General features: G+C 38.5%; 2 protein-coding genes across 8 annotated transcripts; one reads left to right on the forward strand and one right to left on the reverse strand.

The window, feature by feature from the left end:
- Positions 1 to 589: 589 nt before the first annotated feature.
- Positions 590 to 2,144, forward strand: LOC9325199 (glutathione S-transferase TCHQD). Of its 5 annotated transcripts, none has more exons than XM_021033959.1 (3): positions 590 to 741; positions 1,151 to 1,382; positions 1,464 to 2,144. In XM_021033959.1, the coding sequence occupies exons 2-3, from the start codon at positions 1,174 to 1,176 to the stop codon at positions 2,053 to 2,055; spliced, it is 801 nt and encodes a 266-aa protein (XP_020889618.1). In that variant the 5' UTR covers positions 590 to 741; positions 1,151 to 1,173; the 3' UTR covers positions 2,056 to 2,144. The 5 variants fall into 5 exon arrangements, with proteins under 5 accessions (XP_020889618.1, XP_020889616.1, XP_020889615.1 ...); XM_021033957.1 differs by having other exon boundaries at positions 591 to 722; XM_021033956.1 differs by having other exon boundaries at positions 591 to 722; positions 1,094 to 1,382; positions 1,464 to 2,142.
- Positions 2,145 to 2,211: 67 nt separating this feature from the next.
- Positions 2,212 to 12,002, reverse strand: LOC9323740 (histone-lysine N-methyltransferase ASHH2). 3 transcript variants are annotated; one of them, XM_021033954.1, is made up of 19 exons: positions 11,722 to 11,962; positions 9,603 to 11,324; positions 8,847 to 9,515; positions 8,447 to 8,651; positions 7,534 to 7,706; positions 7,347 to 7,426; positions 7,085 to 7,216; positions 6,886 to 7,002; positions 6,662 to 6,754; positions 5,961 to 6,038; positions 5,731 to 5,787; positions 4,926 to 5,658; positions 4,787 to 4,842; positions 4,484 to 4,554; positions 4,302 to 4,384; positions 4,117 to 4,196; positions 3,824 to 3,903; positions 3,478 to 3,523; positions 2,212 to 3,333 (listed from the first exon to the last, which is right to left on the reverse strand). In XM_021033954.1, the coding sequence occupies exons 2-19, from the start codon at positions 11,311 to 11,313 to the stop codon at positions 2,464 to 2,466; spliced, it is 5,334 nt and encodes a 1,777-aa protein (XP_020889613.1). In that variant the 5' UTR covers positions 11,314 to 11,324; positions 11,722 to 11,962; the 3' UTR covers positions 2,212 to 2,463. The 3 variants fall into 3 exon arrangements, with proteins under 3 accessions (XP_020889613.1, XP_020889612.1, XP_020889611.1); XM_021033953.1 differs by having other exon boundaries at positions 9,594 to 11,324; XM_021033952.1 differs by having other exon boundaries at positions 8,847 to 11,324; positions 11,722 to 12,002.
- Positions 12,003 to 12,343: the final 341 nt, after the last annotated feature.

Here is a 12,343-nt window from a genome sequence, read left to right on the forward strand (position 1 = left end):
TCGGCGGGAAGAATCTCCCAGCGACAAGGTTCGAGATCGTCGGAAACTGGTGGCCGCTACGAAGCTGAACTCGAAAACCGTCGCGCGATCGGGCCGAGGAACTTCTATGGCTCCGTTCATCCCCGGAGCTGGAGTTTATGATTTCGGCATCTGTATCATCTTGGGTTTCAAATCGGTTTATTATTCTGGGTTTTGGTTTGGCATCGGGTTCGGCACAGTAAACCAATGATAAACCACGAAAATTGAATTTATAGAGACTGAGGTCTCGAACTTTCAATTTAAGGGGGAACTGGAGTTTAACTTTCGTTTTGTGTGGACTGGAGACGAGACCCGAAATCTGTGTTGTTATGGTACTATATGAAACTTCGTGGGGAGGGACACAGATCGTTTACCCAAAAAAAAAAATGAAGAAGTTGGCAGAACGAATGAAAAGACAGATATACCCTTGAGGGCACTGTGATCATTAAAACGCTTTGACTTTGACAGATTAGTTGACCGTAACCACGTGGCAACATCTGAGAGCGAGTACACATGTACATCAAACGTAGGCAGTGGAGAATTAGATACTCTCGCACTTTCCTAATACTAATAGTATTTGTTTCAGACCAAATCTTAGCTGTAATACTAGTATTTGTCTCCCTTCGAAAAAAAGAAAGAAGAAATCTTCAATTCGAGAAACTAGACCAAGGTTATTCAGTTCTTGTTCGTCTTAGTTCTCGAAGGTGTGTTCTGTTTTCTTGGGTTAGTCCTTTTATATTTCTTCGTTTATAGAAGTTAAGTCCTTGTCTTGTTCTTGTCTTTGTTTGCTTCAATCTCTGTTTGAAGCTGTTCTGTTTTATGTTCTATATGGTCTCAAGCTCATGTGTTTGATTCGATTCCTTAAGTATCGTGCTTCAGCCCCTTTTTAGTCCCAAATATGAATCTCTCTTTGTTGAAGTTTCAGGTCTATGAGGTTAACGGTTTCTCCTGAAATGTTAATTTGGTGCTTTAATATGTGAAGTATTAGTCAATTGATACATTTTTAGGGGCTTGAATGTTTAATCCCACTGCTCCAATGTAATTAGAATTCTGCTTTGTTTGACTAATATGGTAGGAGCCTTGGACTTGAATGTGTTTTATAATCTTAAAGTTGGATCTTTTGGACAAATAGTTGGAGGGAATTGGTCTGAAGCAATGCAGTTATATCATCATCCTTACTCATTAGACAGCCAAAGAGTGAGACTAGCTTTGGAAGAGAAAGGCATTGATTACACATCATACCATGTGAATCCCATCACAGGCAAGCACATGGACCCTTCCTTCTTTAGGATGAATCCCAACGCTAAACTTCCCGTTTTCAGGAATGGTTCTCACATCATTTTGGACACTATTGAGATCATAGAGTATGTTACTCACCTTTATTGATACTCTCCCTTTTGGTGATTAAAGTAATTAAAGCTTTTGTGGGGTTATGAATTTTGTAGGTACTTAGAGAGAATAGCTGAGGTTTCCTCTGGTATAGAGGATGCTACTTTTGGCAGAGAAGTTCTTGAATGGATGCGGAAGATTAGGGAATGGGACTCCAAGCTTTTCACTCTTGCTCACATACCGGATAATCGTCGCCTCTATGTTTCCAAGTTCTTGAGGATGGTTGTGATTGCAAGGATGGCTGAGTCTCCAGACTTAGCTAGTGCTTACCATAGGAAGCTAAGGGAAGCGTACGATACAGAAGACAAACTAAAAGACCCTGGGGCCTTAAGGAGAAGCAAAGACCATTTGCTTAGGCTTCTAGATGAGGTTGAAACAAAGCTAGAGGGGACAACGTATTTGGCAGGGAATGAGTTTAGTATGGCTGATGTAATGCTAATCCCGGTGCTAGCTCGGTTATCGCTCTTGGATTTGGAAGAGGAGTATATAAGTAGCAGGAAGAATCTTGGTGAGTATTGGGCTGTTGTGAGGAGGCGGCCATGTTACAAGAGGGTAATTGGAAGGTACTTCAATGGCTGGAGAAAATATGCAACACTTGTAAAAACTTGGATGTTTGTTAGAGTCAGAAGTTTGCTCAGAAAATACTGATTTGTCAAAAATTTGGTTTTTTTTTTTTTTTTCCACTTTCATTTTACAGGACATTGCTTGTAAAGTCGAGAAAAAGCTTATTGCCCATATTTTTGATCACCAAAAATGAGAAAAATATTTATTTAAGAAGTTTGCGATGCAAAGATCTCAGGGTAATATCTTTGCAGAAGCGAATAAAGATTAAAGAATGTGATTTCTTTTACATTGAAATGTGACTTTTAATTATAAAAGAATTTAGAATATACTAAAGAAAGGAAAGGGAAAGAAAAGAAACGCACATGACTCCCCTAAAGGGGATTGATTTTCCTATGAGCCAAATAAACCAATCAATCACTGTAATTCTCCTTTAAGACCTGCACTGTCTCCATTTCAACTTCATCGACTGTACTTCTCTAAAATTATGAATACTTAACTGTTGAGCTTCTTCTCTAAAGTTAGATTCCCAGGTATAGGGCTGTTTACTGTTTTCTCCCACCCGTTGTTCCGCAACCATGGAGGAACGTTCTGTTTCTGTTGCCGAAAGTAAGTTGTTCCTATATCAAATGAACTCTCTCTCTTTCGGTTTGGAGCAGTTGAGTCAGTCACAGGTGTAGCCGGTAAGATCTCATTGGAGTAAGTCGGGTTTCGAATGGAGGAGGAACAGGCTATTACATTTCTCTTAGCGAAAAACTCACCATGAGACACTGGCGGTAGAGGTGGAAATGGATAGAACGGCATCCCAGGAGCAACAGACCAGGTGGTCGGGTCCTCTTTGCCGGGTGAACCAAATTGATGAACAATGCTAAGTGGGATCCCATAGGAAACTGGTAAGCAAGAAAGGAACTTTTGTTGCGGCTGTGCAGTTATCGCATCAGGCACATCTGTGCAGGGTGATGAAAACCCGGGTGGAAGGTCATCTTGGACATCCTGATTACCATTAGTTTCATCTGTTTGTTGAGACGAGATAGTCATGGTTCTTTGTTCTTTTGTCTTAGACGGCTGGTCCCATCTGCTTTTGCGCTTGCGTCCATTTGTTTCAGGAAGACTGGAATTAGGTTCTGAATATCCCTCAGATACAGATGCTGTTTCAGGAGTTGCAGCCATTGATGGTGTGACAGACGCAGCTGGTTCTGCAGGTCTTGGGGACTTATGTTCATATCGAGGTTCTTGTGAAGCTCTGAACCTGCTGTTTATAGGTGACCTCATAGACTCCGATCTCTCCTCCCTGTCGATGCGCCAAGGTTTTCTAAAATGTTTAGGTATCCATCTGTCTCGGAAGCTCCGTGCAATTCGATGAACCTGCATACACATGAAAATAATTGGAAATTAAAAGCTAAACCCTAGATACTCATCTGTTCAAGGTCCAAAAATACAGATCACTAAAACAAATCAGGAGTCCAAGATTCAATACAGTTTCATAAGAGTAAAAGGGATGCCTGGTACCGTTATGTCTGCATGCTCGGTGAATGATAGAATAGAGTCCTTAAAGCTGCACGTAGATAAACATTTTAATGTCATATTGTGTCCTACGAGAATCTAAAGAACTAAGGTGTAAAAGCAAGGTTCAATGAAGACAGATGAAACTATTTTTGGAACCAGGTAACAGTTCAAAATTCTAGCAAGTTACTTAGAGAACCAGATTAGTATGAAAAGGTAAAGCAATTTACTAGACAGCCAAATTTCAACAACCTTACTAGTGACAGCATCATTTCTTTTCAATTTTTTGATATGTTAGTTTCCACTCGATCAAGGATAAGAACCAATATCTGGTCGATTAAACTTTACTAACCTTTCCATCCCTACGCAAGGAGGTCTTCTGATTATATGCTCCAGTGCAAGGATTTCCCTTGTAGCAAGATACTCTAATACCTGAACGTAAATTCAGTTATATTGCCTTGTAAGCAAGCTTAAAAATTTCAAGGAAGCATCAGCTAGAAAAGTTAATTTCAAAATTTCTGCTATCCACATTGCCTAATATGTAAGAAGTACTGCCTTTGGGTTTGAATTTATCATTAACAAACATGATGATACGACAAATTTAAAGATAACCACTGCCAAGTGTGTTTGTTAAAAGGAATATACCTTCAGAAGTTTCCGGAGTATAGGGATCCTTTTAAAATCACTCCGGTATTGTTTCATGATATTATGTAACATTTGCAGACCTGGATGTGTTTGTGGGTTATTTCATCTTTACGAGATAAGGAAAGTTCATAAGATTAAAAAAACAGATAAAAAACATGGACCAAACTAGAAGAAGACTGACGTACCATTCTTGTTGATTACGTCAACTAAAACAGATTTTGACTTTGTCTTCAAAAGGGCATCAAGAATCATTGAAAGATCTCGATTGCTGCAATAGGTTCACAAACAACAGGAATTCAGACACAGGATGCAGAGTATGATAAATCTACAATGGGAACAAAGATAAGCAGGTCAGATTCTTGAAGACCTATGAACTCCTTCCGTGCCTCGGGAAGCGGCAGTGAGCAGCAGAAGTTTCAAGTAGCCTTTTGCTGAATCCTGTTTGTGTAAGAACAGAAAACCAACTAAGTATGCACTGCTATTGCTCGACAAAGGGGAAGTATTAAGAATAAAGAGAATTATGCCAAGGATGTACCAAGGAAAAAAAAAGTGCATGATCTTACAAACCCCACAAAAAAACTACCTTAGAAAGGAACAAAATGTGATGTCTTAACCTTATAACATAACTAATTGAAGTATAGACTTAAGGAGTAATGCTATATAAACTTACCCTCCGCTTGCTTATCCCTCCTACGGCATCTAGTAACTCGTTCAGTTTCCCTTCAACTGCAAAATTGGTGGTGCTATTAACAATTCACGTTACATGGTGATGGTATCTTAACAATTCACGTCTAAAACTAGTACATTACATGTTTCAATACGCCCGCTGGAAGAAACTTCCTCTGATCCTTTAGATTTGATAGGCTGCTGTTGTAACTTATTGACTGGTATTATCTGTGCTTTGTTAACACCAGATAAAATACCTCCTTTGTCTCGCTTACTAGAAACAGATAAGCGAGAAGTTTTCATACGAGGACGAGGACGAGGCCGTGGAAGTATCTTTTTATCTTCTCCCGATCCATGCTTTGTCGTCATATCAGTATTTGCACCACCCGAGGACAGTCTGCTAAGAGAACTGGACGTGGGAGATGTGCTTTTAGTCTTCTTTTCAACGGGAACCTCTTGCTGGACAGCACTAACAGCTATGCCTGACGGAAGTTCCTTCAAAACTTCAGTTGGCTGAAGAAGAGGTGGAGGAATTTCTCTCTCAGGAAGTTTTACAGATACTGAGCTCTGTGATTGGGCATTATCAGGAGCAAGGTCCTTGGAACCATTAACCGTTTCAGAGTTCTGTGGCATTTGCTCGTCAGCGTCATCAATGAAGGTCCTAGATGTTGCATCTAAGATTCCTTCTCCACTTTCATCATCATCAAGGATCACAAGTTCAGGATACTCTTCATCTGAATCACTTTGAATAATTACATCACCATTCAGAGGATCTCCCCCAATATACCCTCTGCAATGCGATGACCCACAATAGCACTTTTTGGCGGCAGCACCAAAAACCCTCACATAGTTGTAGTCAAATGTCAACTCTTGACCCTGGTAACGAACCAGACAGATTAAAAACTACTGAAATGATACTCGCAGAATAGCAAGCGCAGGAGAGCCTACCTTCTTAAGGTCTTTCATGGAGAATATTCCAACGCAAATTTCACCATTCACCATCCACTGCAAAACATTTAAGAAGTAACAAATGAAAAACATACACATAAGTAGGAAAAGTGGAATACCTTAACAAAAAATAAAGAACCAGACGAGCTCAAAAAAAAATTTCCAACTCAGATCACTGAATTTATAATCAGACTCGATGCATGATATCACACAGAACACTTTGTAGTCACCTTTTCAGTACGGCAGTTTGGTTCACAGCTATGGTTAATGAAACGCCCTAGGTTTCCCTTTGCACCAGCATCTATTACCTGCATTAAAAAATTAAAGAAGTTATTGCAAGGTGCAACACAGAGCATATTCTAAGGGAAGCACAAAAAGGGAATACGAGAAAGAAATTTAAAGCCAGTGCAGATGATATGCGAAGGATGGAATTATTACAAATAAGTAACCAATCTGTGCTAGGCCAGTTAGATAAATGTCCAAAACCCTCAGAAGCTTTTGCGCTAAACTAGTTGGGACTTTTTAATCTGTTAACTTTAGAGCTTATGTAAAGATGGTGATACTGATAAAGATACCAACAAGTGTCAGATGAAAGAAGATACAGAGAGAAAAAGATTGTCTATTCATCTTACTCTTGCAAAGGTTTTTTTTTTTTGGTGCACGTGTATCAAATAAGAGACCTAAAAGTAACTAACCCGAGGTACAAGCAAATTGCTTAAGCAGAAAAGGTTACAAAGATAGACCTTCATTTCCTAAATATGCTATCTAAAATCAGAAACGAGACATTTTAGTATCCATACATCACTTTTAGTATCCACCACACATTTTTTATTCAACGACTCCACACAGCTTTAAACAGCAAATTACAAACCATTTTAATCAAAGATGAAGAAAAAGAAGCAGCTGAGTCATTAAAAGAGAAGATGGTTACCTCATTCCCATTTAGTGTCATGAAATAGAAATGTTTCTGACCCTTGCAAGCATATTCTTTTTGGCGAGTATCATAGGATTGCATATCAAGCACCTGTTATATATAACACACAGTATACAAATGTATTAATAAAACACATAGATAAGGAAAAAAATAGAGGCTGAAAAAAGCCAATCTACAACTGATCACATCCACCAAGAGTTGAAAGATCATCTCAAACACACCTCTCCAACATATTCAATAAGGAATTGCCCCTCTCGTACATCCTCGAGCAATCTCAGGCCATAACCCTTCTTACCGGATTGGAATCTCTCAAACTTAACATACTTCCGTTTTTGAAACTGCAGAAATATGAGCCAGAAGATTAAAATGATATAACTGACTGTGAATGTAACCCTTTCGCTAGCAAACAAGACATTATACCTGCTGATTTGAGCACAAATCGCCAGCTGGGCAGGTACCTTGAAGACATTCAATGTTAAGCATTCTATTGAGGCATTCTTCTCCACAACCCAACCTACCATCAGGTGGTGGTTTGCAGTGACAAACCATTATCTGTCCAAAATAGAAGGTAACACGATAGGTGAGTAGTAATCAGGAAAAGGGAAAAATATTGAAAGCACAAGTACAATTTCTGCTAAAGCATTACTGACATAACAAATAGGCAAAACACAAAGAAATTAACCTCATCAATTGTTTGAGATTTACGATTGCGATGAAGAAACTGGTTTGTTTTTATAGCCTTGAAGCACGCCTTTTGCTTACCTACAAGAATTACGGACATAAAAACTGAGTAAAAAATAAATAGATGGAAAATTCAAATATTCTAGCCAAGGGTACTCTCAAGCTTCCCCATGTTGAATTATAAGAACCTGTCAATCGCTTGCTCTTTTGTTCCTTTTCTTTCCCTCTTTTAGCCGCATCACAATCATATGCATCTGCTTCATCCTGTCCTATTCCCAACTCTTCATTAATTTCTTCATTTGACATCTCTTGAGATTTTGAGCAATCCGCAAATTTTTTATCTGAGTTGTTCAAACAGATCCTTTTAACAATAAAAACTCCATATTAGTATAGAGAAAGACTTCAACAGATTAAAAAAGATGAATAAAGTAGCAGTGTGGAAAGGATAAAAAATCATGGGTCAAACAGATACGAACAGGAAGTCCAAATGTGATGCATCAAAAAGATGAAAAGACTCCATGCTGATTATACATTTGAGACTCAATCTCAAGTATAGCAGATAAAATTAGCAAATATTTGCAGTAAGAATTTTCAAAATTAGCAAATTATATTATAAGAAACCTATTAGGCACAGCAGAATAAAACATTAGATAAAGTAGGTTAACTTTGATACAAGTGCGACAAACACTAAGTTAACACAAATTTGTAAACCCCCAACAGGACTAACTATCATACGCAACACACTGGAAACTGTTGATAAACACATCCACTCAACATTTAACGAAAAGAATAATGTACAAGAACTCGTAAGGGGACACAACACGATAAATTAGTCAGAACAGTGTGTGGCACTACTGGGGTAGAAGTATGTCCAGTAAACGAGATGAGGAGACATTAATTTTAAGGCTAAAAAAGCAAATTTCATGAACTTAATTATTCAAATACGAAGGCACTGTCCAGTAAAAGCTGGCCACATTAATCCACAATTATGATCACGTGACAAAGTAAACGAAAACAAAAAGAGGAGAACACTTAGAAAAACACAATCATCTGAAAATTTTATTAAAACCAAGTTCATATTCGATACGAAATGATACATACCATCTGGAGCTCTCGTCAATTGATCCTACAACAGAAGCAGGTATTCGTCGCCATTTAAAGCAATCATCACATCGAACCCAGGCACTCTCTGTGGAATAGCTATCTTCAATAGTAAAATCCACAACCGTTTCCACATTGGTCACATCTGATGATATGGTACCATAAGTGGCACTGGTTTTCCCAATATCAGCATCTAGAAGGGCACCTATTACATGATTCACATAATGCGCAACTTAAAAATTTGTGTATTCAAAAAAGTGGAAGCATCATAAAGAAATGGAAAACATTGAGATTCTATTCAACTTCAAGTAAGTAAAAATTAGTGTCCTCAAATTCTTGGGTAACAAGAAAGGTGTAGAACATGGACAATAATTCTTAGAGCTAATCAAAAGAGTAGTACCTGTTGTTTTGTGAGACTCTATTCTCCCTACTTCAAGATAATCACTATCATCCCTTCCAATACTGGTATTCAGGGATTTGGGTTGCTCTACCCCCTCATGTGATTCATTTTTTCTCCCGTCTTTGGCAGATTCGGAAATCTTGGATTTCCCTTTCTTTGTTCCATTACTTTTAGACTTGGAATGTTTACCTTTTTTTGCACTGGGAATTAGATGTGAACCATTTTCCAAAGGAGATTTTGAAGCCAGCAATTCATCTTCTTTTTCTACTACTCTGTTCTTCTTGACCACATCTTCTGGAGTGGTGAAAAAACCATGATGCAGACCCTCTTTATGTTCAATATTGACAATGGATTCAGGCACAGAGTTGATAACTTCAGAATCTGGTGAAGTTTCAGCGTCCAGGGACCGTGTTCCAGTGGCCCTCTCGCACTCTTCAACCATTATAATAGAGGAAAGATGTGGGTCATCATCTAAAACATCACCACCCAGCTTCCTACATAAACCCGCAGCGTCTTGATTATTTTTCTTATCCCTCATAGAATCAGATGACTGCAGATATGAAACTTTCTCCACAGGGTTGCTTTTCTCTACCAAGTCCTCTCTTGTTTCCACAGTTTGCGGTTTATCCTCAGCAAAATTTGCTGATCCTAGCAATTCTAAACATGTTCCTGCTTTAACAATACCATTAGCAGGCAAAGAGTTACCACTGACCTTAGAGACTGTAATGTTCAAAGGATTTTGGCCACCTGATTTACCAAATTTAACTTTCAAACGAAGGCAAGAGCCACTTGATGCTTGGATGTTTCTGTTAGCTCCTTCAACATATCCGTTATGAGAACTCCTATTATGCTGTCCATTATTAAGATTGCCCTGAGGTCTCTGTGGTTCATGATGCGGAGGTCCATCATAGGGAATATTTTTGCTCTGTAAGAAGATTTCAGTGGTCTTGCTTGGTAATCCCCACTCAAATGAACGGCTTGTTTTTAAAAGAGAGCTCCTTTTCTGTTTTGAACACTTGAAAATAGATTCAAGGTTTCTTTCTGATTGTTTCTTTCTAGTGGATTTTCTTGGATGGCGAGCACTCATTTTTGTCTGCGCCACTTTACATTGTTTACCATCTCGGGTCTTCCTTCGGGAAGAAGACAAGCCAGTTTCACAAAAATTAGTCCCTGATGCAGAAGCAACTTCACCACCTATTCTGCCATTGTCGTCTATTATTCTGAGTGGCTCAACTGCATTGTCAGGATTACAGACTTCGTTGCCTCCATTTCCAAAGTTCAATGGAAAATTCCATATCAAAGAAGAGTCAGTAATAGGGGAATTGGCTTCCATACAAAAAGATTTGTCGTCTATGGGTGAAATCTGACTGAAATTTTCAGCTCTCAGATCAGCAGCCATACCATTATTCATACTTAAAGCGGCCACGGCACTTTCACTTGATGAATCCCCAACAAGGTTTTTTAGCATCTTTTCATTCTTCTCGGAAAGATCAGTGTCAAGCTCATCCTCATGTACCAACTTCAACTCTGGATTGATTGTCTCTGTGACTGTGATATCGTTAAGATCATATGAACATAGGCCACCGTCATGATTATTTAACATTTCTGTGATAGCTAATGAAGGGGATACCACAATAGGCACATTGCCTTCAATAGCACTTGCATCCTCCAAATAATTTTCTGTGGCGCTGCAGCCAAATACACTAGAGTCCAATAGCGAATCTGGAAACGAAAAACTCTGAATGAGAGATATATCATCAGAAGAACCATTATCTTGATCACTCGATGGTTCATTTTTCCCTTCCTTACCTCCATCATCAAACGTATAACTAATACCACCACTATCAACTTCATCAGGTTTTCTCTGCTTTGTGGTTTCCAAAGACTTGAATTGTTCTGGTGCATCATTCACAAAAGTTGATTCATTATCTATTCCATTGCCCCCTATAGGCAATGTTGTGCCACCACAATCTTCATCTTCTTTAGCCTGAGGAGCTCCTTTCTCTTGCATACTCCCAGAAACGATGGATACAAGGGACAGATTTGTGTCCTGACTTTCCTTTCCATCATCCAGCTTGTTGCAATTTACCAGTAAATCAGCATCACAAATTACTTCGTGAGTTTGTTCAAGCCCACCTGAAACCACTCCCTGCTTCCGAGTGTCATCAGCGTTGTAACAAACATATAGACCATCATCAGTGTTTCCAGCATCTTCTTCACTATTACTGTTCCCGTCTCCCATCTGCTCAATCTCTATAAAGCACTTCCCTTGGCCCTCTATCGTATGTTTTCCAACTGAAGCAACCTGAGGAGTCTCCAAACTACTGACTGAATCTATATTGTGCCCACAAGAACTCAGTTTCTCATAGAAATCTTCATTGATGTCCATCGCAAGATTTGAGGCCAGGGAGTTAGCATCAATATCGCACGCAGAAGCGTTACGAATACCGTTTTCCTTGCAATCCATTGTAATGCCACCTGATTCAAAGCCAAAAAAAACGAAAAGAGAGGGTTTTTATGAAAAATCCGTTGTGGTAAGCTATTTAGTAAATCAAAACATGCAACGATTCAAGGACCCTTAACAGATTCTCAATAAAACCCAGTCCCGTGTTAACATGATCCAGAAATCAATCAGACAGAGAGGAGACCCCAAAAAAAAAAAGAAAAAAAAAAAAAAAACTAGAGAAGGTCAACCCAAAGACCTAACCCAAGACAATGGATGGCTCAATCATCAACATTGATGACGACAACTACAAAAACCCTCCGATCTCCTATGATTTTAAACACGCCGCAACAGAGACTATATAAAATAAAATAAAATCTGTCACCTCCTGAAAATAACAAAAGCCAAAAAAAAAAAAAACGAAACCCTAACCTCATGAATCAGAAGCGATTAAGCGAATGCCAACGAACAAAAGATTGAAGCACGAGAAACGGAGAAAACCCTAGAGAGGCGGAGACGATTACGATAGCAGATAGAGAAAGAGAGAGGAGAAGGAATCGGAGGAAGTAGGGAAGAGACAACGCGAGGCGGTCAGTTTTTTGAGATACCGATCTTTTTTTTTCTCTCTCTCTTTTCTCTTTTTCAGTAAAATAAATGTAAAATCCCCAAACGATATTTCGTTATTCCCAATTTTTTTTTTTTTGTTGTTGCTAATTTGATTTGGACTCGGGGTCTTTTTGTTATTGGGGCCTTTTGGTCTTACTATATTTTTAATATCAATGATTACGATGAAAATTTAATTGACGACCAAACATTTAAAAAAATTAAAAAAAAATTGTTGACAAACAAAAAAACTTACTATTTTTTTGGTAAAGTCATAGGTTTTTTCATTCTTACTTACCCAAACATATGTCAAAAAAAAATAAAAGTATTCCCACCCAAAAAAAAAAAAAAAAATAAATAAAAGTATAATTTTTTTATAGAGAAAATTCACACCAGCTTTTCTAAAAATGTCTTGCCAATTTATCTCCAAGATATTCAGATCTATTGGGAG

Source organism: Arabidopsis lyrata (assembly GCF_000004255.2).
Source record: "Arabidopsis lyrata subsp. lyrata unplaced genomic scaffold ARALYscaffold_2, whole genome shotgun sequence".
Lineage (NCBI taxonomy): Eukaryota > Viridiplantae > Streptophyta > Magnoliopsida > Brassicales > Brassicaceae > Arabidopsis > Arabidopsis lyrata.